This window comes from Rhopalosiphum padi, chromosome 1, assembly GCF_020882245.1.
Source record: "Rhopalosiphum padi isolate XX-2018 chromosome 1, ASM2088224v1, whole genome shotgun sequence".
In the NCBI taxonomy this organism is placed as follows: domain Eukaryota; kingdom Metazoa; phylum Arthropoda; class Insecta; order Hemiptera; family Aphididae; genus Rhopalosiphum; species Rhopalosiphum padi.
The window spans coordinates 72,102,944-72,129,915 of NC_083597.1; the positions used below are offsets into that span (position 1 = coordinate 72,102,944).

A 26,972-nucleotide genomic window follows, 5' to 3' on the forward strand; every position below is an offset into this window, starting at 1 on the left:
TAACATTACCAGTTATAACCCGATTAAACATACAACACCGTCGATAAATCGATTTCATTTAAAATATAATATCGATTTATTCGGTCGAAAAATAAAGCGAGAACGAGACGAGATTTCCAGATCACTAGTATTCTATGATTGTAGGCGGTAGACGGTAGTGTTGATAAAACCTTGGTCACGTGATGACCGATGGGTGATAGTGCGCGCCAATAACTGGAATTTCAGTAATTTACATATATTTTTCAATGTCCCGTCGGTCGTCCCGAGTAGGTATGTTGTGTATATAGGGGTTATAGCTGATAATTGATATTATAATGTTATGTAAGAGACCAAGACCGGTTGGCGGTCATACATGTTTTTATTATGTTTTTTAAACGAATCTTCAGATTGTTTGGTAGACTTTCGTGAGTGGGCAGTGGGCACACCACGTTTCAACGTTTGCTATAGTGTCGGTCCAATGTATTAAAGGTTTGTTAATTATTATTATACAGATTTCCAAAGTAAATGCAAATCTATGGATCATTCAACACCTATAAAACCTTCAAAAATACTTATTTTCTGGGAGGCTTATTTAAAATGCAACACCATCGTGGAAAACGTACTTAAAAATGATTTTGTAAGTACCTCCTACCGACACAAATTGTATTATAATATTTAATGTTTTCTTGAACACTATTAGATTTGTTGGATGGTGAAACATTAAATTATAATCATGGTCTTAAAATGAAAGGAAATTGTCCTATTTAAATATTTTTTATTTTAGAAAATTGCATGGTTTGATTTACTGCTATCTGAAATACTGTTTGTACATGAAAAAATTAAGAAAGTTCCTGACGATATTCCAAAAGCAAAGTAAGTCTTTGTACCAACATTTCTGGGCTTTAAAGTAAACATATTCTGTTTAGAGTGTTTAGACCTAATTTAAAATAAGTGATAAGTGATCTTAGAAGTAAAAAAAAGAATAGTTTTTGCAAGTAGGGAAGTAAAACATATGTTTTTATTGTTATATTTCTTTATTTTTTATTGGGTGGTAGTGGAGAGAGGTTTTTAGTTATGAGATGGTATGGTAGTTATTCTTATTTGTTATGTTTAGTGATCAGCTATACTATTTTTTTCTATTGAGTTCTTAATACTTACATTTTTAGATTACAATTTCTTGTATAAGTAAGTATAATTTGAATCCTATAGGCATCTACATTTTTTAAAATTTGTATGAAAATATATCATTTATTTTTATTATATTTTATGGTATAAATAAATATTTGTCTGTTAAGTATTGTTATATAATTAGTTGCTGTTACATTATTATCAAATTGTGCATTCCTATGGATAAAAAATAAAATGTCATTATTAGAAACCTTATTGAATTTTTTTTTTTACTGTAACTACTATACATTTTGATAATATATTATGTCATATTATATAAAATTTTTAATAAACATTACAACATTATGTAATGTACTCTAAAGATATTCTTATTTTTATTTTGAGGATCACATGTTGAGCACTAGTATTTTTTTTTTAATTTTAAAAACGTACAATGTACAAAAAATATAACTTTATTTTTAATAGTAATTTTAATGTTTTTAATTCTGATTAATGAAGAAAGTAATTTAATATCAAATAAGTTGTATTTATGTAGAAATGTTAAATTATATATGATTTTAACAGCATATGTACCTATTGTATATTATTAAACTTAAAATTTGTAAATAGTTAGTACATATATTTTTATTACAATTTATTTAAAATAGCATACTTTTAACTTTTTTAATGTAATTATTATCTTAGGTATCTAACGGATATTTTTAACTTAACTATTTACTTTAATCAAGATACTCTTTACATAATTAATCTTAATAGATTAATTAAGCAATTTTGATGATTTCAGTCAAGTAAAATTTGGTTTACATTTTACAATCTTGATTTAACTATACAATTTAGTGACATCTGCATGAAAGTCTGTACGGCTGGTTACATTGCCTAAATGTGTAATATTAAGAAAATAGTACAGTTAAATAAAGTAAAATGATCATAGATTATCTAAACATTTTCACATTATTATAACATAATAATTACAGTTTGTTCTATTAGTAATATTTGTCAGATGATTCTCTAGAGAATAAATTATTATCATTCAGGTTATAACATTATCAGGATGTATGAAACAATAAAATAGAGTTGTTCCATTTATAATAAATAGTATTAGATTTTATAACTAACAAATGCAATGTTATCTTGTATTTGATAATTTATACAGAATTTCATGATTATTTTGGTGGTTGATGGAATAGCATTAGAGTATTAGACCATTGGAGATGTGATATTTTTTTATATCTTAAATAATATTGCTATATAATGAGTGATATAGTGATTGTTGTAATTCATATTGTCCTCCTATAATTTTAAGTTTTAAAATTCATTATATAATGTTTATGATAAATATTAACAATAATATACATCAAATGCAACTCTGTTAGAGCATACCCAGTGATAATTTCTGCTTAAATCAATGGTTTATAAATTTATAACAATAAATAATAGTTCTGTGTATATAATAATTTTAAATTTCCACCTCATTTATGCGCTATTATGAGTATCCCTGACCAAAAATTAAGAAATAAGTAGAGGTCATAGCACATTTTTAGTAAAAACTACAAAATCAATGAGATATATTTTAAAATGGGCTAGAAAGAAAAATAATACAACCATTATAAATATTTAAACAAATTATAAAATGAAATACTAATTAACTTTAATAGATAACCCATAAAATTAATATTGGTAAGTCTTTTTTTATTTAATTTTTGTGTTAGTAAAATGTATAATTTATCTTTATCTACTAAAAGTATTTGTGTATTCAAATTAGTTTATATTTTTAACTTTTAAAGATTAAATGTGTTATTTGTTATGACAAGTAACAGTATTAAGCAACTTTTTTCAATAGCTATGATAATAAGTATTATTTTTATAATATATATTGTGTATAACATATAAATATATATATAAAAGTATACATATCAAAGAACAAACATATTTTTTTTCATATATACTAAGATGTTTTTTTATCATTGATGAGTGATGACGTATAATGTAATCTTATAATTTAATCAATATTTTTGGGATGTCTAGGAAATAAAATATTTATTGTTTACTTTTAATGTAGATACATAAACATTAAACATAATTTATAATATTATTTATATCAGGGTTGTTTACGGAAAATTAATTAAATTTGATACATAATTAATCTCAATCTTCCCTTCTTTTCCATATCTTTTAAATACTTGGTAAACAATATTCATTGTATTGAACATTTATTAATCTTTTCAATTTACACGTTAGAAAAAATATAGTGAAAATTAATATTTTTGTAAGTTTGGTCTATTGGTTTTGTATTTTATTTATTATTTGAATAAAAAAATTTGGCATGGTTGATTTTTCTCTAAACTTCTCAAAAATCATTAAAATTAAATTTGTGCGAATGAGTGTTATTTATTTGTTACTGCATAGTAGTAGAGAGAAAACAAAAAAATATACTGTCATTATTTAATGATAGTTGTATATGTATAATTTCTTTTTTAAGTCAATGGATAATTCTAGTAGCAGTTTAGGAAAAAACTTTATAGGAAAGGGGAGTGGCTGGAAAATTTAGCCGCCATGGTAATAAAAATATACAACTGTTGAAAACTTATAGCATTTATACGTTTTATTATAGTTATATTTTAAAATTTTTATAACACTTACTATTATAAATTGTCATTTTTTTTTTTTTTTTTTTAATATTCACATATTTAAAATTATAAAGGGAATTAACCAAGTCCAAGGGTAGGAGGGAGGCACTTCCTGCTATGATTACCCTACTTAAAATCTGCCACTGGTATACTCTCTTTACTTATGTTATCTTGTCAATGTATCCTTTTTTATATGTCAATTACTTATTGAATACAGATATTAAATATTCATTTTTAATAACAAAAGTTTTGGTGATTAATTGATTATAAAACAATTTATTCTTAACTTATAATTAACTTTTATTAATTAATAATCGTTATCAATTTTTACAATATTTTATAATTTAATTTAAATGATATTTGAATAGAAATAGTTTAAGAGTTTAGTTTTTATAATTAAGCCTTTATATTTGTAATTAATTTGAAATCATTTTAAGGTTCTTTCTGTTTTATCTTATCATATGATAGGAATATTTTATTCATTACTCATAGTTATTGTATAAAATGTTCTCTACTCTAAATAATAAACATACTATAATATGTATTTCTTATCATATAATAAATTAAAATATTGTAGAATAAATAATTAATTTATGAAACAAATAATCTAGAACAGCGGTTCCCAAAATTCTTTGGTTTACACATCCCCAAAAAATATAAAAACTTAATCGCACCTTCCTTGTATAAATGAAACATTTTTATTATTGTATAGTACTATATTAGTATCTGTACGGTATAGGTACAGTATTAATATTTACATCGCCCTTCCTCTATTAAGTATTTGTGCCTCCCAAGAATAATGCACCACTTTGGAAATCATTGATCTAGTCAATTAATAAATTATATAACTGCATCAAAAAATCACCTAGTGATCTTCAAAATTATATATATTCATTTTGATACTATTAATATAAACAATTTAACTAGAAGACTTGAGAGAAAGTGGTGCTAAAATTCTAATGTTAACTAATCTGTAACTCAGGAAAAATAGTCAAACAGCATAATACTCAATAATGAATACTTATAAACTCCCCGTTGCAAATAGTGTATTTATTTTAATTTTCAATGAAGTTCGCTAAAGGAGATTTCACTGCAGTTACATGAATAAATAATATGTGTCAATCAAGTAAATAGCTCCTTCCCACCATGGCACCATCAACTGATTACAGAATATGAATTTTTTTTTAAATTTTTTAGACAGCAACATAATTTTACCAGAGAAAAATTTAACTTACATTTTAGATAATATACTAAACGTTCTTAATTCTTATGTATAACTAAATAACAAAATTTATGTTGAACTAAAAATATGTAATGTTTATTAAATTAGCGTAAAGTGTTTAAATGTTATTAAATGAAAAAAAAGTATTTAGTGAAAAAAAAAATTATTGATGTATAATTATTATTTCCAAGTGTTTAAAATTAATTAATTTAAAAAATGCTTGTGAATAAAACTTATTAAAAATTAGTGTATGTATTAAGATAGAAAACATGGTTTTATAGTAGAATAATTAATAATTTTGTATATAGAATGATATCAAAAAAGATAAAATTTCTTAAGGTCATTCCCATTGTATGCCCTTTTAAGAATAAATAGAAAGTTAATTTATAATGTTTTTACAAATTAGTCCTGTTGATTAGTATATGTATAAAAACATATTGAGCATTTGTCTGTTTTGTTACAAAACATTGGGATTTTTCAAATGTTTTTCTGTATAAGTAACAATATAAATATTATTGTTAGATAAACCATCTATTGCAAACATAATCTTCTGAAATAAAAATATTTCGATATTAACTTTGTATTCAAATTATAAAAATAATCAAAACAAATTCACTATTGTTGCAAATTAAATTATCAGTGTTTTAAAAATAGTTTGTTGCTTACAATTTGTATAAATTAATGTTTTAGAAACTTTTATTTTTTGTTTATTATATATTATACGTATTGAAAAATCTTAAAATAACCATCTTACAATAAATGTAATTATATTATATAGTCAGGAGTTTTGAATGAAGAAATCATCCATGGAATTTTATTGCGTTGAGTGGTTGATTTTAGTTGTTTAGGTCACGACACCATTTGCTGTTTTACTTTAGATATTATCATTTGATAACACTGATCACTGAAAGTGATATACTAAGTTTAGTACCTTTTAATTTTATATTAGATTAATCTTTGTTTTTATTATATCTCTTATTTCTAATTACATAAACATCCTGTAATTATTATAGAGATAATTTATCCCATTATTAATAATTAATATTTCAATTAAATACTACATATTTTATACTATAAACTGATGTAGTCAGATTGTATTATTGAATCAGCATTATTTAAATTGTAGGTATGTTAAATAAATTAATAATTTTGTTATATTTTTAATTTTTATCAAGTTTTTGCGAATAACAATCAAAAGTCCAAAGATGACTATTTATACAAATCATACTATTTATCTATGTTGTTACATTTTCTGCTTAAATGTAGTACAAAAGAATGTATAGTGAATTTGCGTCTTTAAATTAATTTAATTTTTATAAATCACTTTCAGAAATACCAACTTCAACTTTAATACTTATGCTATAAATTTCAGTTATCAGTATTATGTTATTTTTAATTATACATAATAGAAGAAAAAAACAGAGAAACTGACCAAAACCTTTATTTTTAAAGTTTTCTCCAAATTATTATAAGTTTTGTTTTGTTTTTTATCTTAACAAATTAAAATTTAAAATGTTTGTTACATACTTAGATAGTAGTTAAACCAACCCATTAAAATTTATTTATCCATAACTTTTTAAGTTACATTAAAATACAAAAATATTGAGAAAAATATTGTTGACATTAACAACATTTGGGGTAAAATGATGCAAGTTAAGTTGCCTACTGGTTACTAATACATTTTATTGTCAGGGGTACATTTATGAATAGGAAATGAGGGTGGCAATTTATTTTATATTTATTAAATTATAAAATAATATATAGATGATATATGTATTGTATAGATTTATAAAAAAAACTATACATTTGTATTATGCTAGTCACTAGATACCACCTAAAAAAAACTTGAACATTTTTTTTTTAGTTCAAACATATAAAATTGATTGGTAAATAACTTAAAGTTTGTTACGACTTATGATATAAATACTGTGAAATGTAAATCAAAATTTATTCCAATATATGAGCAGTAAAATTCTCCAAATGCTTATTTTTATAAAAAATAATGATTTTTTTTAAAATATTTATCCTTATGTTGTTATTATTGCATTAAGAATGTTTGTATGTATGCCTGATAACTATTTCAAATGGTCTTTTTTGGAATTAAAAAATAAATAAAACCATACTTAAGATTGAATATAAAAGAGAGAAGACTAAATACATTGGCAATCCTCGATATTGAAAATAATATTACTAAAAACTTGGCTAAATAAAAAAATCAAAATTATACAACATTAAGTATATAATATACTTCATTCATGTTTAGAAGATACCTAAGTGGCCAACTTCTTCATATGGGCGTGGTATCGTTTTGTATTAATTATGATTGATTAAGTAGAGGAAACAATTATGTGTGTGATCAGTGCACCGCCGAAAAAAACTGGTCATTGCCTGGGTCATTTTTAAACATGTATGAAGTATAAATAGCAGATATAAATAGTATAAGATATTTCATTAGAATTTATTTCTGGATTATAGAAAATATTTATTTTTTTTATAAATTATCAATTTTAATTAGTTTGAATTATGCATACAATTGAGAATCATCAAAATAAATATAAAAATACTGTTAAAATAACATTTTTATTTTAAAATAGTTGGGCTATATCATAATAAATAACAATATATGAAATTGTATATAATATTTTTAATAAACAAATTTGTATTTTCAGTATATCTAATGCAATAGTAGATCAATTGCTTTTGGATATTGATCATGTATGTTCTGTGTCCGGTGAAGAAGATTTATCTAGTTTGAAGAAATATATTTTAATTGAACGAGGATGGAGATGTCTAACAGTTTTACATTTATTTGGCACTCAAGTAAAATTACAATATTTTTTATTAATTCATGTTTATTTATAAAATAAAATAGTATTATATCAGTTCTTTAAATCCGCATCTGGACTCCAAACTAGGATAAATTGTTCATTAAACTTCAATAACATATTGCTTATGATGTGATATCAGAAACATTGTTGGAAACAATATCAAAAACACATGTTTCTGTTGTGTTTGTAGAGGATTTAGGTCAGGACTTTAGGACATAGCTTAAGAATAAATCAAAACATTTTTATGTAATTAAAAATGTTAAAAATATTATTAATTTTAAAGAAAGGTATCACTTTATGACTTTTAAACAGTTTTTTATAGTTACAACAAACAAATTTAAACTTTAAATAAAATATTCATTCATTTTTTTTTTTAATAAAATAGAAAATTTACAATCTGTAATATATGTACAATAAGCAAATGGGATTTAATTATGTTGAGAATATTTAGATAATAATAAAGTATGATGAGGGAGGCTGTCCAGTAACAGAACTCATGAGGTATTGTAGTTGGGGATTTAATAAATCCCTGCATCAACGTTTTAATTTTTATTAAATCATTTAATTTATATAATTAGTAAATAATATTTCTTTCTCATAAAAAAAAATAAATATTTATCATAAATAAAGTTCTGTTGAGATTAATATGGATTAATTTTAGAATTTTTATGTATAATAAAATAATTTTTAAAAAATATTAATTTTTTTAAATAAAATACATGAAATTCTAAAATTTATTATGGTTCATTTTAGGAAGTCCGACAACTAAAGGAATTGGCTAATGTCCTAGTATCAATTTTTTCAATATTTAATGATGATGCTGATGGTAAAACAAGTTATGATACCAAAAAGATTAATCCTTATATTTCTCCAACGGATGAAACAAATTTGAAACTTGATGATTTAATTAAGTTAACAAAATTTCAAGGTATGAAATCAAAATCAAAAACTCAACTTAATTCTATATATGATAGATCAAGTCCTAGTATACCTAGATCTCGCCGAGTAAGCTCTGTATCAGCAAATAGGTATGTTATTTGTTTATTTTTTATTTATAACGTTAATATTTTAAAATTGTATTTCGTTTTTTTATAGGATAAAAACTCACTCATTGGAAGGTGATAAATCAAAAATGGTTGAAGAATCTAGCGAATCAGAGTCTCAAACTGCATTAGATATGATGAAGTCGCCTAGCACACTACGTATTCGATTTAACCCAATGGACTTTGATTACTTTACAAATATTGTACGTAGTGAAGATGAACATAATGAATCTGATGACGAAGAAACCAACTTGGCCAAAAGAAGAAATTTGTATCCTGGTTATTTTTATGACGAAAATATTAAATCTATTACCAATCACACTTCAACTCCAAGTCAAATAAAGTTATTAGTATTAGATTTATTAACACAAATTTTATTATTTGGTACTCAGAACCCATTAAAATATAATTTAAAAAGTAGTCATCAGTTTGTGCCATTTATAGTTATGAAGTTTTCATTAGATAGCATATGTGTTTCTCAGTTTGATGTGAGCAATAAAGATGATGATATAATACAATCAAAAATGTTATACAACATGGTTTTGGCCGTTAAAAAACTTTATCAGTATCAAAATATCAGTGAAACAATTACTCAAGAAGGTATTGTACCATTATTGTTGCAAATTTTAGAAAACTTATTGAACAAATCAAGAATAAACGAGTTAAAAGAATATCCTTTACGTCAAAAAACTCTTTTTGGTGTTGTGTGTGCACTACTGATGTTATTCTCATTGATGTTATTTGAGTGTCATTCCTATAATAGTCATTTCCATTTTTTAAAACAAATTCGAGTAATGCTTGACTGTCAACGTGGCAAACTAATTGAAAAATGTATTTCATTAATACTTAGTGTACGCGATCAAGACGCAGAACTCTCCACTAACCATGTTAAAATTATTATAAATTTACTTGGTTTATTAGTGTTGAATATGAAGAAAATAAGACAACGTATGGTACATCTACAGCATTGCAATAAAACCAGACATCGACATTGTATTAAATCTATGTTGCACCATCATAACAATCTCTTTGGGGAAGTATATGTAAGTAGTATAGTTCCATCTCAAGATACTAGCCAAAATTGTTGTGTTACTTCATTGTCAATGATTCTTATTCGACTAATGATCAACTTAGATAACCAAGATAAAGAGTTATGGTTTTATTTGGCTAAGACTATCGGAGTCATAGGAATATGTTGTTGTGTGCCACTGTCTTTAATTTTACCAAAGTTATTAAAAATGGTTGGTGACCATGACTATAAAAAGAGTTACATGATATTACAACTGATGGAAAAAACTTTGTATCGAGATACAGGTGTTGCATACAAAGATAATTCTTGTAAGGTATGTTGTGATGATGATAATACTTCACAAAGTAATATGAATTCATATGAAAAAAACAAGAAAAAAAAAGAACAAAAATGGATTACCTTTGAATTGTTTAGAAAGTTATTGACTGGTTCAAGCATTAAACTGTCATATACAATTGGATTACATTTGTCTAAAAATGCTTCAGTATTTATAAAGGATGTTCAACATGTAATGTTGTTTCGTATATTTTATCCTGTATTTAAAACGAGTGAAAAATCATACAGGGAAAATAAGAGTGATTCTGATCGTTTTCTAATAAATGTTTCTTTAAATATATTTAACATATTATTAGCTTCTTTAGATTTCACATCTGAATTTGATTCTCTAAATGGTGTTAAATATTTAAAAGTTTTAATAACTGATCCAATTTTTACAAAATTGTCTTGCAATGTGTTGGAAACAAAAATTATGTCAAAAATGTGGACCTTGAATCAAATTAAAACAACTCCAATTTTAATTACAGATAGTCAAGCAGAAGATTTAAATATTATTGTAACTGCAGTGTTTAATTTAGTTGAATTATTTTGTGGCTATGTAATGAAACCACAAACAATAAAAATTAATTTGAAATTTAAGTACAGTTTATCAGCTTTGTCAGATTTTTTAAGAGAAGATATGACATTCAAAACTGTAGATCAGTACAATGACTATAATAGTATCATAACAAGATTGGGTGATTTATTTCAATGTTTAGCTAGACTTTCATTGACATGTCCTAGAATTAGAAGTTATTTACAAGTTTCATCTGTTGTATATCATTATGACACTCTACTATCTGTTGTGTCTTTATTATTAACCAGGCCAATTAGTGTGGAAGGTCAGTTGATATTGCTGATTTTCTTTACTTATTTAGTTTATTATATTCGTTTTCTATGCTATATTTTCAGGTATGAATGTAGTTACAATTGAAGACAAAAATGTTATAAATTTAAAGCTTATTGAATGTTTACTAGTCTTGAATTTATCAATTTTTGAGGATAAAAGTAAGTAAAGGTTTTAGAACGTACTTAGTATCTTTATCATACAATTCTAGTTTAGGGTGTTTTGTAAGCATCTGGGCCCTGGGGTATTATTTTTGAAAATATTTTTATTTAACGTTTTATTAAGTTTTTCCCAATGGCAAAGAGTGAGTTTAGTTCAGGAAAAGTTTAAAAAAAAATCAAATAAATTGAGTATAACTGAGTTAATAACGATTGCTTATAAATAAAATAAAGCAAAAATATGAACAGTGAAACATTTCTCGTAGTATATTGGTAACCCCTACCTATTTTAAAATTAACTTGATCACAGTACTTAACAGAATGAGACAACTTCGACATCGTCAAATATTAATTTGTATGCTGTAGGTATTTGGATATTTACAGAAGATGTTTATAGCCCGTAACCATTTTACTCTAAGAATACTATATAAATAACTAATTTGTATTGTATATTATTACATTCAAATTTGTAAAAAAATATTTTATTTAAATATAATAAAACCGAATAATTTGTTTGTATTCTAAGTGGGTATATATTGTCGTATTGTCTCTTTAGATACTGCCACTAGTATTAACATTATTTTAAGTATCTTAATGGTATTGGGTTAATTCGGTTGCAAAGTCCTGACTTTAGGTATCTATATAAGTTATTATTTCTAATATATTGTTAATTATTCTTAACATGTTTGTATGTAGTTACATTGGATTCTCACATAAAAGATTTGTTGATTGAAGCTTTGTCTAAAGGACACATTGGAATTAAACAAGTTTGTAGTTCTTTAATAAAATGTGCTACAGTATCTTATAATCGACAGGCCTTAAATTCCATAACAACTGATCAATCATTAACTACGGTATATTTTGATTACATACATTTACATACATTTTTTTAAGCAATTGATTGAGTTTTAAAATAATACAATTATGTTTTTTCTAAATAGTTATTGGAAATAGAAACACCAGGTAAAGCTGAATGGCTTCCATTTGATGATGATGATGATTTTATCTCTGGTGATGAAGGTTATGAAGCAGATATTGAGTTTCAAAGTTGGATAAATATTGACTCATCTGACAAGTGAGTACATTTTTTAAAACTGTTTAGATTGTTTTAATTAAGTTCAGTTGCACATCCAGAAGAGTGGGTGTTAGATATATATTAATAATAACTTGGTAATGATTATGGTAATTGCCTATCAATTATTCTGTTGAAAATCATTTTTGGATCCTAATGTCGGGTGGTTGTAGGCCATCACTTTTCATTCATAACAGTGACAAAAAAAATAATAAATATTATCAATTACTAATATAAGTTGCAATAGTATTTGTATGCAAGGGAAAGTAGGAACACTTGTTTATGTCTTATATTTTTAATCTTGGCTACGAGTTAAAATTCATTATAATATACATAAATATTTAAAAGTAATAAATGCATTACATTAATCTTTATAGAACTGCAGATGAGTCAATTTCCCATAAAAATATTCACACAGATACAAAAAAATTGAATATTATGCACCCAGCATTGTGTACATTGGCTATAGACCTAATGACTTTTTCCAGGTACATTGAAAATTGATTTAAAATATATCATATTTTTATTTAATGAAATGTATACTTTAATTTTTTTAAATCTAGAAATCTTGATAATATAGATGGAATAGTTTACTGTTTACAAAGATTAATTGCTATTTGCAAAGACAATGACGAAAGTTGTATAAAACTTGCTAAAGAAGGACTTATTTCTAAATTGTTAAATTGTATTAAAGAACATGTTAATAACAATGAACGATCTGAAATTTGTGAGTATATTCATCATTCATGATTTGATTTTGCTAACCGTTCGTTTTACTAACTGACAAATATTTTGTTTTAACACAGATGATAAAATTTATATTTATATGATGGAACTTATTGCTCTAATGGCTTGTCATTATATAGAAACTTATGAACTTGAGATGTATTTGAACTTGTTTAAAACGCATAATCCACCTCTTGTAAGATAATTTATTAATAAAATTAATGTAAAATAGTTTATAGTTTATTATTAATATATTTTACTTTAGAGGTTATTACTATTACCATTAGTTTATTTGACTGACCATATACCAATCGCATGGCGACCATATTACAGTATTCAATTTCCTGCAAAAGTAATTTCAGATTTACCCATTAGTGATAGACCTGCAGAAGCATTAGCAATTTTAATTCGAGAAAACCACAAAGAAATGAGTATGAAAGAACAAATTATGTTTTGAATAAATATTAATTATTCATTTATTTTATTTTAGGATTGCTGACACCATGGTCTGTATTTGCTCTAAGCTTACCTATAAACACAGATCTAGGATGGTCTGTATTATCAACAGGCTTTTCATTATCAATGTGGTTATGTTTAGATTATGTGCATAAATGTGTAAACATCAAGAGGAACAATTCTGCAGAATCTATTGGAAAAAGTATTGATATAACTTAGTATTACCTTTAATAATATAGATATAGTTTATTAATGTATAAAATGTTCTTTAGCTCAAAACTTACAAAAAGAAATAAATAATTTAGATGATCTAACCCATGTATTTTCAATTGGATTTGATGCGATGCTTATAGAATTTTGGTTGAACCCTTTAACCGATGGTTTTGTTGTAAGACTCACAAGGCCAAATGAAAATAAATTTGAATTACTCTCTGAAGTAAATTTTAACAACTGTTTGGGTTTGATGGCCTGGCATCATGTTGCTATCAATGTAAATGGTATTAAAAAAGGCGACAAATTTATTGAGGTAATTATTCAAAATTTAATTTTAATCTATTTGATCATCACTAATTCTTCTTTTCTTTAGATAAATCTTATAATAGATGGACTGTGTGAAAATAAAGCCAATCTCTTGTTTAATGGATTTCTTATTAAAAAACCTCGACCATCCAATGTTCTCTTAGGTGATACAAGAGATAATACTTCACTTATTTCAATTGGAAACATTTTAATGTTCAGATTGCCGGTTCTAACAAAAGAATGTGCTAGCACTCTTGCAGCTTTTGGACCTGATTTAGAAAATTTAGCTGATTGTTCAAACAATCCATTAAAACCAAATTTTAGCATGCTGTTCAATGATTCAGTTTTTAATTTAAATACATCTTTGAATTCTAATCTGGACTGGAATCAAATAATGAAACAAAGTTTTGAAATCATTAAACCTTTGCAGGTAACTTGAATTTACTAAAACAATAAATTTGTGATTTTATTAAAATATTTAACCAAGAGATAATTTATATGTAAAATTGTTGGTATTTGGTTTAGGACGTTATATTATTGAGTTTTACTCCAAGACAACCACTCACAGTTTGTTTGTATTCTTTGACTCTTCCAAATCCTACAGGTAACATTTTTTTCTATTTAACTTTTGTTTAATAAACTGTTAAGAATATTAGAAAAATTAATTCATGCTGTTGAATTCATTATACCAATTTATTTAATAGACAAATTATAACAGTTTTTTTTATAGAATATGAGCGATAGTTATGTTTAAATAATTTTTTAGAATAGAAAAATCAGTAAAAATATTTTTAATTTTTAGTAGGCACATTAAAAAATGATATGATAAGTATTAAGATATAAATTACGAATAATGTGTACATTTTGAGTATTTGATAATATTTTGTGTATTATTTAGGTTCTTTATTTCCTCCTACTCAACCATTAATGTTCAAGATGACTGCATATGATTTACGTGCATGTCAGAGCCCACCTCAGGTGATATCTACAGTTATTGTTAGTTCTATTAAAGTACTTGAACCAAATGGATTACTGACTGTAGTTAATAAAATAGGAGGCATGCCTTTAATATTATTTTTATTTGCAAGGGTAAATAAACAAAAATTTAATGTTATATAGCATAAATACTTAATTTTATTATAATTTATTGTGTATTAATTAGGTTATAGAATTTCATTCATCTTCTAATGATCAAGTAAAAGCATTACAAATTCTGTTACATTTTGTACAATCTGATTCTAAATTGTATTCAGAATTTATTACACTTGATGGTTATAAACTATTAACAAAAGCTTTGACTTCATCAAAAATTCAACCTAGTTGTTCAATGCTTATGGTATTTATATATGATACTATTATAATATTTATATAATTATAATAGATTAGTAGTAAGTACTAAATAATTATATTTATATTTTATTTGATGTGCAGGTTCTCTTAGAAGCCGGTTGTAATAAAAAGGGAGCATTTGTTTACGTAAATGATGAATGGATTGTCAATATGTTTTATGAAGGTGTTTTATTGAATACTTGTTTTATAAAAGAAGTAATTTTGCCATGTTGGAAGATATGGACTACTAAAAATCAACAGATTATTCAGTATCTTTTCAAATTTTGTAAACATCTTTTATCATTGAATCATCCACATAGAAAATTTAATTTGAAACAAATTCAGTCATCTGAATTATTAGAATCAATTTTATTACAAATTAAGGTGGATTTTTATATAATAAGTAACGTAATATGTCATATTTTAAAACATTTGTATTATTGTTTTGTGAATAGTGTCAATTATTGTTAGAAGATTCAAATGAAACCACGTTAATAGGATGTGTTCAAAAAGATTTAGTGGATTTTGTACAAAGTATTTTTGATTTACGAACAAATAAGAGTTATATTACTTTGATATTAGACTTTTTGATTGCTGTGCATCCAAGTAAAAATTTATATTTGCCTCATTTAAAAGCATCCGTTTATTTTGTTCTATCGCCTCAATCAAGAATGTATATATCACCTGATTTTCACATTCATATATCCTCAGGTATTTATTTAATTTTTATACTTAAATTTGGTTATTTAATATTAATCCTAATTTTTTTATGTATTGTTTTTAGAATCTGAAGAGTCTGATAGTAAATTAAATTTAAATGAGTACTCAGAAACTGATTTTTCTGGTTCTATCGATACTCATAAGTTAAATACAGAATTATTAAAACTCCAGGTAAAATAATTAATTAATTATATTCTTTAATAATTCTTCAATAAACTGTTAATAAAATGTTTTATATTTTTTCAATTAATTTCATTACAAATATATATATATATTTAATTTGTTATATCAACTTATGTTATTTTTTCTTGTAGGTACGACAGGAGTTATTAAAAAATAATCAAATATATTCATCCAAAGCTAGTGAAGAAACATCAGAAAGTAGTGAACATTTTGTTCCAGAAGAGACTGGTCAGGATTCTGGTATAGACGGTAGTATAAAAGATGTTGCCATAGCGATGAGAAATAATGAAAAAAATGTGTCATTGGACTACGGTAATGCTTGCGAAGCAGAAGTGTACTTTGGAGCCCAAGTAAATCTATCATTTATAAATATTACTAATTTAAATTTTTTAGTACTATTAACAAATAATGATGTTTATTTTAGGAAAAATTAAATGAAAAACAATTTGAATATTCTGATTCTGAAAGTCATGGTGAGATGATTGAAGGTTTATTATCTATACTAAGAAATGTTTTAATTAATATTTCAAATTGTGTCCCTGATAATATCATTGACAAAATGTTTGACGCAGAGAAACTGGTAGTTTTACTTAACAATCCCAGTCCTTCAGTTAAAATTATGATTTTAAAAGTAAGTTTGAAGTTAGTTTTGTTTTATTATATTCATTTAAAATTTAAAAAATTTTCTTGTTCTAGATAATATGTGTATTCTTACAACGATGCAGTCAATCGTACGCTAAAAAATTTGTCACTAAATTTAAAGGATTTTATCAAATGGCAAACATATTGTCATTACATCAAACTACAGTGAATTTAGTTGATACTTGCGCTTCAATATTTACTGGTAGTTATTGGCTTCCTTTGGATCAACAACTGCAATGGGACCAATCTGTTGAAATGGGTTCTTTTAATTTTTCTGCAGTTCCATTATTACTCTCACTATTGCCAAAATCTACATTCAATTTGACATTGTGTACAAATATAGTTAACTTCTTTCTCAAACTCGTAACTAAGGTAAGAATTTCAGTATCATCACAGTTAAATTGAAAAAAAAACAATGGTTCTATTTCTATATATTTTTTAGGTTCCGCAGTGTTTGCATATTATTTTAGAATATGGTTTGGTTGAATGTCTATTAAAAACATTATCAGTAATAGCTAGTATTTACCCAACATCTCAGAGTCATATAGACTTAAATAAACAAGAGATACTTGTTGATGATATAAATTCATTATTAATAACATTGATTACTTCAGCTATTCATACTCCTGGTATTCAAAATATTCAAGTTGGTATCAATATTTTTATCTAATTATTATCAACTTAATAATTTAAACTAACTTATTTTTCAGATTTTAAATGATTCTGTTTACCAATGTCGTTATTTACAAAGAACAGAAATACAAACATCAAAAGAAGGCATCAGGTCTAATTTAACCCTAAGAGAAACGCAACGTTTTATTTTAGAATCTGGAATGGACACAATTCAAGACCTCATACAGACTCAACCACCTTTAGTTCCTGCATTGTCCCGGCTGAAGAAGAATTTGAGTTCTGGTATTTTACTTATTAAATGTTTAATTGTTATGAGTTGATTTTATTATTTATATATATATATTTTTTAGTGTTATCGTTGAACAACCCTAAAGAAACAAATGACATACAATCCATATCAAACAGTGAATCAAGCCTATTTAGTATTGTATCTAATAGTAATCGTCAAAAATCTTTATCAAAAGCAGAATTAATTGATAGATACAAAAATATAATTATTCGATCTGTTGAGTTTATTTTTGCTTCAAGTACGTCAAACAATGTTAATAAACCTATATAAAAAGATAGCTAGTTTTTCATTTTATAATATAAATGAATATTTCTTAGATGAGAACACAAGTGATGAAGTTACTCCTGAAGTTGCATTTGGTTGCCATTTATTCACAATTCTTCTATATAATCTCACTAGTATTATACAAAACACGAGAGAACAAAGACAGCATCCATGGGTATCTATTTATGGAGCTGCTCGTGATGTTATAAGGTAAAAGAATTTAGTATAAATTGTCAATTGTTTTCTAACCATAGAATCTCTATTTATGTGAATATTATGATAGACATAAAATTGAAAAACTCAGTGTAATGTATGTATTTTTTACATACATTTTCTTGGAACAAATAGTCACCAATAATATTTTCTTTGAATAGGGGCACATGGACATAGCTATTTGGATGTTGAGATAATTGAACTTAAAAAAATCTATTTAAATAATAATAATAAAAATTAAAAAATTGAAATACAATTTCATTAAGGTAGGAAAGTGGATACCATTCTGCTGTATATTAGGTTTCGAATGGGTCACTATTATGGGTGTATTCAACTTGATTACAATTATATATCATTGTTTACAAACAAAAAATTAATCTGAGCCAAAACACTGAAACAGTCTATAAGCATATATTTTGAAACATATATGTTAATTAATTTAGCTTTCTGAGAGAAGTTTTTTTTTATTGATATAGGTAATTGGTTGTTAAATGTATAAAACCCTTTTATACAATTTTCAAATCTTAAGTATAAACAGAATTTTTTTTATGGATTTTTAACTACAAAGTAATTGTACATTTTGAGATTTTTGACCAATTTTGTTAAAATTTTAACTTTAAACGCTTATAAAATTTTTTTGTGATTACTTATATGATATTTTTAATTGAGAACTAGAAAATTTATCTAGAGCTTTGTATTAAATTCTTAACCATGTCTACCTAATGAATAATTTTTAATTAACATTTCTAGACAAAAATTTGAAATATTGTAATTAGAAAATGATAATTCAAACATTTTTTGAGAAAAATTCATGTATTTACTGTTAATAGTTTTTGAGTTACAATAAAAAATATAATTGGTTTTGTCAAAAATTACTAATTAGACTTGCCTCAAAATTCCTGTTTTTTCTTAATTTTTATTTTTTTGTTTTTCCCGATTATATTAAAAAGTATTGGTAATTTTTAATTTTGACCTCTAAAGTATAAACATGATCCAATTTGCTACCCGAAACCTTCATAATGAAAATGTAATCATTTTATTGACTACTTATTGTAAATATAGACATAAAAAAAATTTAAAAAACCATATTGCAAAATCAATATATTTATTGCTTTGTTCAGAATCTAGTTATTTACTATAATATGATAAAATAGATCAATATTTAAATATTAACAATTAACATAAATAACTTTTCATTTTCATCAATATTTACATGTATTTATTATTATTATTTTTTGTTTTTGACGTCCAACCGGCTAACTCCATTGGTCCTAGATCATATGTTTATGTATCAAGCATTACATCATCAATAGATTTCAACATTTTTATATTTTTACTTATTCTGTAACATACATTATCTATATATTATTTGTGAATATTAGAAGTTTCTAACAATTGCATACCCGTTATCCGCATGTATTGTCTCTGTGTTACTGACATACATGATACATCATAGCAAATTTGCATTCAGCAAAACACATTTTATGTTGTTAGCTTTAATATTGAAATCTATTTACCTATTATCAAACTTAGAGGTAAGAATTTTTTCTAAGATATGTCATTTGCTTTTATTGATATTATCATTTAATGTGGGTTAGGCTATAACTCACTTTAAAATGATATTATCAATAAAAGCATAGGTATGACATGTCTTAAATAATATTTACGTTAATAATTTTTAAATTCGATAATAGGCAAATTGACTCCAATATTGAAGCTAACAACATAAAATGTTTTCTGCTGAATGTAAATTTGGTGTAATGTACATTAGTAAGATAGAGACAACATATGTGGGTATAACATTCTTTTATACCCTCCAATTTAAGTTTATGCAGTTAAAATAAATTTCAATTATTTTAGCTATGGTTAAATTTCTGAAGTTCTTTAAAAGTAAATCATAAAAAACAAATGTTAGTGTAAATAAAAATTATCTACTTTTTTAGATCGCAAGGTGCCAATTTATTAGTATGGCTTCTAAGTCCACATCAAACAACAAGGATACGTATTTTTGCCGTAAAATCATTATTAAATGAACCTAGATCTAAAGAATTGTTCAAAAACTTAATATATATAAATCCTCAGGTATGTTATGTTTTTTTTATCCTGCATTCTTTTTTTTTTAACAATAAATAGATTATTTATTTCTTTATTTTTATTAAAGCCTAGATCGCTGAATTATTGGCGATTAGTTTTATTTTCAATTTATCTTTCAATTTGTTTTTAAATTAATTATTATTATGTACATAAAATAAACATACAAATGGAGTGTGTTAATTAAATAATTTCACTTGGATAGTTTATTATTTCAATAGGTAATGATTAACTTGTTCTCTTTGTTGTAATATAATATGAGGGATAATAATTGAATGATATACTTCTCAGGAGTTTCTAAAATATTTTTAGTTTTTTGTAATCAGAGTACAGAAATATATGACTAATACATAAAATATGTGGTTTTGGTTTTTTAATGAGTGTATTAATAATATATCATGAGTATAAAAATTAGCATTTTAAAAATATGCCCTTAAAATTGAAATATGTATAACAAAAAATAAAATATCTTCAGAATAAAGTAATAACATAACAAATATAGATTCTAATTTTCTATTTTTATTCTCTAATAATATAAAAAAAGCAAATCCATAAGTGATCTGGCTACTTTATAATATATATTTATTTTTTAACTTGAGTAAAATAATTAAATTCAAACCAGTAATTAATAAAATAAAATATAATAATCAGTAATATCTATAGTCGATGATTTCACTAATACATGTACAAATTAATTACAAGTAACAATTTTAAAGAATTTTCATTAAATAAACTATATTTTACATTTTTAGATTGAACAAAGGTTTTATGTTTATTTGTATTCATTGATGAATGCTGATTTGACAGTAGCTCTTACTGAAGAAGAAATGTGCACATGTGAAGCATTAAAAGAACACCTGATTGAATTAGAATTATTAACTGCCGACAGTAATGGAATTGTCTACGAAAATGAATGGAAGAATCAGATAAATCAAGTATTAGGTCAAATGAATATAGAATTAAATGGAATGGATATTAGCCAAAGTGATAATATTATAAAGTATGTTTTTATTTAATTTTTTAATTTTTTTAAAACGCTAAGCTCTACATTATTCTTGTTGTAAAATGTTTGCTCATTCAGCAATGTTAAGAATGATTCAATTTAAATAGATTAACTGCTTTAGTTCTGTTATACAATATAACTTTATTTAAGATTTAATTCATACCTACAAAAATGACAAATTTTAATATTTGAAACTGTATAATATTTTTTATAGAAGTGCTTGTAAATGGGACAACACAATAAAGTTGATTTGCAACTCTGCTATTGCAATTACATCGATTGTGTCAGATGAACAAAATTCCCATAGAAAACTTGTACTAGAAAAAACTAAACAAAATTATAGAAATACTATACAAGCAACAATACGATGGAAATCTATTATTAATCAAATGTCCCACGAAAAGGCGCCGTGGTATTTTCCAGAGTCATATCCAACGTAAACAGTATATCTCGTAAATAATACTTTGATATAATTTTTCTAAAGTTTATGTTCATATAACATATATTTTTAGGTCGTGGGAACTTAATCCAACAGAAGGACCTAGTAGAGTGAGAATTCGCCTTCAAAGGTGCCATTTAAATATATTAAAAAAATTCTTTAAACCTGAACATTCAAAAAAAGCTGGTTAGTGTTGTATTTTCACATATTATTGAATTTTAATTAGTGCTAAAACTTTTATTTATTTAAAGAAAAAAATAATATCAAAGGACCTCTGGACTACTTAGTATCAGATGATATGGAAGTTCCTGTTTCTTCTGCTGTTGTTGAAAGCTTATTGTCTCAAGAAAAAATATCATATATGTGTACTGCAAAACTGGTACACCCATGGCAAAAAATTAAATGTGAAATTCTAATCAGTGAAAATGCAATTTATATTGTTCCTACTGAAAACATATCAAATGTAAAATTGTTCAAAATTATTAAATCTATAGATATTTAATTTTTGTTTATATTATTACAGTTTCTACAAAATGATTATTCACATGTTCTTAAATTTGATGAAATCAAAGAGATACATAACCGCAGATACTCACTAAAGGAAAAAGCTGTAGAAATATTTCTTACTAATGGAAAAACTTTTTTAATTGCTTTTCATTCTCAAAAGGTACCTTCATTTTTTTCTTTTTACATATTTCATCATGTAAAACTGGTATTTGTACTCAGGAAAGAGATGAATTTGGAAGTTATTTATTGAATTTTCCATTGCCAAATCGTATTACTAATGAAATACTAAGTGAAACAGTTGATTTATGGAGGACACGTCAAATTACTAACATGGAATATTTATCAATTCTGAATAAAATGGCTGCACGATCTTATAATGATTTAATGCAATATCCTGTTATGCCATTTGTTTTAGCTAGTTACAATACCATGGAATTAGATTTGAATCAATTATCCACATACAGGTAAACTATAAAATACTAAAAATTATGTTGACATTTTTGTAAATATTTAAAAATTGATAACATTTATCATAAATAATTTAAACCAAATAATATATTTGTTTTTTAATATTAGAGATTTGAGACGACCTATGGCAATTCAAAATAAAAAGAAAGAAGCTCATTATATTCAACATTACAATGTAATATTTTTGATTTTCATCCTTAATTTTGGGTGTGTCCCTAAATTTATGTGTAATTTATTTCATTTTAGTATTTGAAAGAAGATATCCATCATTTTGGAACAGATCCACATCACTATAGTTCACATTACAGTAATTCTGGTACAATATTACATTTCTTGATCAGAGTCCCACCATACACCCAAATGTTTATTAAATATCAAGTAATACACTACAACTTTCTCAATAAAAATGTAATTAATCCTAACATGTCTTATTATAGGATAATAACTTTGATGTACCAGATCGATCATTTCATTCAATGGAAATCACCTGGCGTTTGTCATCTGACGAATCGACAACTGACTTAAAAGAACTTATACCCGAGTTTTACTATTTACCTGAAATGTTTATGAACTTTGAGCAATTAAATTTTGGAGTTAAGCAATCTGGAGAAATTGTTGATTCTGTTAAACTACCAATATGGGCTCAAAACAATCCAAGATTATTTGTACTTATTCAAAGGTAAATAAAATAAAATAAAATATTTATAAAAAAATTGATTTAATATTATTGGGATGTTTATTGAAAGGCAACTTCTGGAATCTGAAATAGTTAGTGAAAATTTACCACATTGGATAGACTTAATATTTGGCTTCAAACAGACTGGTAAAGCAGCAATTGATGCAATCAATGTGTTTCATCCAGCTACTTATTATGGATCACATATAGAAGAGACAGAAGATCCAGTTGCAAGATCTGCTTTTAAAACTATGGTCAGCACTTATGGACAGACTCCAAGACAGTTATTTCGTTTTCCACACCCAATGATAGTCAATGACTACTCTCCAAAAAATGTGACAAAAAATACTAACTGTCGGAATGTTATCAAAGGTAAAACGTTTCTTAGACTTCAATCATGTTCTTTTTATAATTTTAATTTCAAATAATTTACTCTTGTAGGCTTAAAAAATTTAAAATGGGGAAATTATGTTGGATCACCAGAGGAAAATGTCCCCATGTATATTTGGAAGAGAAAACACAAGACTCTGGTTACTAATTTTGTACCCTTACTTACCAATGATGTATTTGGACTCTCAAACAACTCTGCTTTACTTTTAACATATTCAAAAGTAATTATAATGACTATTATTAAGTTTATGTTTTATTTGAAAAACTTTTGATTTTAGAATTTAATTTTTATTTTTTATATTTTAGGAAAAATCATTGACATTATTAAATGAAGGGGTTACTGTAATGGCTGCAGCGATACTTACTTGGAGCGAATTTGATAATGTGGTTAGAATTAAACAGCGCAAAGAAGCTCCCTCCAAACCAGCATTCAAATTTTTTTCTACCGACAACATCAGCACTATAGTCACTGCACCACACTGCCCTTATGTTTGGATTGGTTTTGAATCTGGAATCATACACGTATATAAGTAATAAAATACTTGACTTATGTTTTATTTGCATAGAGCTTGTTTATTAACACGTTTGCTGCGGGATGACACCATAAGGCGTCATTTAAACATTTTTTTTCAACTATTTTTAATTTGGTCAGCGTTGCGTTTGAATTTTTTTTTTTTGTCAGTGTTGCTTACTGTATATTACTGTATATGTGTGTGCGATTCGTATCTCAAATTTTCAAACGCCAATAGGCGTCATAAAAAAAAAAAAGGTAAATTTGACCAACACCCCCCGGGTATGAGTACTCAAAATTGAGCCGCAGAGAACGTGTTATGTGACAATATAACTTTTATCTAACATTTAATATTTTTTAATTTATAAATTTAATCACTGTAATATTTAATCTATTTCAGATTTTATTTTGACATTATCGTTGGTAATGTAGAGATTTTTAAAGAACCGACTGTTCTTGTTGGCCATCGAGCAAAAGTATCTTGTATAGCTTTGAGTCCAGCATTTAGTATTGCTGTTAGTTGTGATAACGAAGGAACTGCAATTATTTGGGATTTAAATGACATTGCATACGTGAGATCATTGGAGCCCATGATGTCTCCAGTAATAAATTAATTAAAAATTTTATTTTATAATTTAATTCAATCTATACTATAATTTTATTTAGATTAATTTAGTTTCAATTAATGAAATTCTTGGTGACATTGTTACGATTGCCTACAACTATAACAGTGGAAAATCAATTATGACACTTCAAACTATAAACGCCTCACATATTGGCAGCATAGAAAGTGATAAAAAAATTACAGCAGTATGCTTTTCCAATGCACCCGAAGGAATATCAGTTAATATTATCGCAACGGGATTAGAAGATGGGAGCGTCAAGTAATTACAGCTGAAATAAATAGATTTTATAATACTCATATATGGTATAATAATATGTTTTTATCCCTAACCAGGTTATGGAGCACATGGGATTTGTCTTTTGTTAACGAAATACCAATTATCCATTTTGATGGAGCAGTCATAGCGTAAGTTATAAATAAACCTTTTACTTTTTAATTGTTTAACTTGAATTTTTACAAACTTTCAGTATTATCTATTCAAGTGACTCTCAACATTTATATATATCAACAGAAGACGGAACAGTAACAATTTGGGAGTCTGCTGGTGCTAAACAAATTAGTAAAACGCCCAAATTTTTAAATCTTAGCATATAATAACACAAGATGTCTTATGTGTATTGTGGTCAGAAGCTTTTCAAAATAGTATTATAATAAGACTGGAAAAATTAAAAATAGGTATAATATAATAAATATTTTACAAGCTAAAAGATTACAATTTAAAGTTAACATATTTATATTGGTTTTTTTTTTTATCAATTATCCTATTTTATTTTATTGTTAATATACAATTGAATTATAGATTTAAATGTATATGTTAATGTTGAAGAATGTTTAAAATAATTTATTAGTAAATATTTTAATTTTTTTTTACTTATGATTTATAATGTTTACAAAATTTACATCTTGTTTTTTTTATAAAGTATTAAAATATATATATTACATTATTAATGTTTCCAGAGTATTTTATGTATCCTGTGGTTAATTGGTTAAAGTTTTCAAATGTATAAACCTGAATCATTTGTTTGTATACTTATACATAAGAAATTCGATATAATGATAGAAATTATTGTCTTGTTGTTTTACAAACAAACCATAATTCATAAATGAGTGTAGTTTAATTTCTGTTTAGAACTCATCTGTACAAATCAATTCTTTAATAATATTATACCGAACTGTATAATATTAAAGGTTATTAAAATGGTTTCTACATGTACTTGTTTAATGTATCTAAACATGTACATCAAAATTATTATTATATATGTATCTAATTTTAAATTAGATTGTATTTAATTAAGTTATCTTATTTAAAAATAAATACATTTCTAAGGGTTAATTTTATGTAATAATTTATAGTTGCATTCCAGATTTAAACTATTTTTATTTGAGTTTTATTCTAAATTTTATCTAAAAATGTTTATATACAATATTTACAGGGAAAAAATTAAATGTTTTAAGCATCTATGTTGTAATTATTATTGAAAAAATATATTTTAATAAATAATAAATTATACTTATTTTAAGTTAATATATTTGTAACGTTAGTCTTCATTAAATAGGTAATAGGTATGAATATTTTTGATTTTATAGTGATGTGTGTGTTTTTTTTATGCCTGTCATCATCTTTTGGATCAGTAAAAATGTTTGATTTTCCATTTTGGGTGTTTTTGGAAGAAAATTGCATATATTTGATACTTTGAGGAGTCAAAAGTAAAAAATTCTCATTATTTTTCTTAATTGGGAAAACAAAAAAATTAAGGAGAATTTAGAAATTTTATCCACAGAAAATGAATTATCAAAATTGTGATAAGTCAAATTTTTTAAGAACATTTGAAGTTTAAATTTTTACGATATTGCATATTCACTTGTATTTTTTTTATAATTCATAAATAAATAACTAGATAAATAAATAGATCCATGAAATTTTTTCCAAATCTTTATTCTATCATTTTCTATATAATATGATATAATTTTAAAAATATTTCGACCAAGTTATTTATAGGCATATAATATGAAATTTTTTTCCATAAATGTCGTTAAAA

General features: G+C 24.9%; 1 protein-coding gene across 2 annotated transcripts; it reads left to right on the plus strand.

Annotated features, from left to right (window-relative positions):
* Nucleotides 1-114: 114 nt before the first annotated feature.
* LOC132918730 (lysosomal-trafficking regulator) lies at nucleotides 115-25,883 on the plus strand. 2 transcript variants are annotated; one of them, XM_060980159.1, is made up of 46 exons: nucleotides 115-270; nucleotides 492-616; nucleotides 764-852; nucleotides 7,626-7,776; nucleotides 8,538-8,812; nucleotides 8,880-11,014; nucleotides 11,085-11,180; nucleotides 11,874-12,031; nucleotides 12,119-12,252; nucleotides 12,627-12,737; nucleotides 12,813-12,976; nucleotides 13,056-13,171; nucleotides 13,241-13,406; nucleotides 13,466-13,633; nucleotides 13,704-13,957; nucleotides 14,018-14,380; nucleotides 14,476-14,554; nucleotides 14,849-15,039; nucleotides 15,113-15,286; nucleotides 15,382-15,663; nucleotides 15,735-15,990; nucleotides 16,064-16,170; nucleotides 16,314-16,532; nucleotides 16,607-16,813; nucleotides 16,879-17,196; nucleotides 17,267-17,470; nucleotides 17,535-17,739; nucleotides 17,808-17,984; nucleotides 18,064-18,220; nucleotides 20,167-20,305; nucleotides 21,067-21,314; nucleotides 21,532-21,753; nucleotides 21,830-21,942; nucleotides 22,008-22,219; nucleotides 22,280-22,423; nucleotides 22,483-22,727; nucleotides 22,840-22,906; nucleotides 22,978-23,109; nucleotides 23,169-23,410; nucleotides 23,478-23,779; nucleotides 23,849-24,018; nucleotides 24,104-24,327; nucleotides 24,709-24,910; nucleotides 24,975-25,192; nucleotides 25,267-25,338; nucleotides 25,401-25,883. In XM_060980159.1, the coding sequence occupies exons 1-46, from the start codon at nucleotides 246-248 to the stop codon at nucleotides 25,525-25,527; spliced, it is 10,185 nt and encodes a 3,394-aa protein (XP_060836142.1). In that variant the 5' UTR covers nucleotides 115-245; the 3' UTR covers nucleotides 25,528-25,883. The 2 variants fall into 2 exon arrangements, with proteins under 2 accessions (XP_060836142.1, XP_060836143.1); XM_060980160.1 differs by having other exon boundaries at nucleotides 127-266.
* The last annotated feature ends 1,089 nt before the right edge of the window (nucleotides 25,884-26,972 follow it).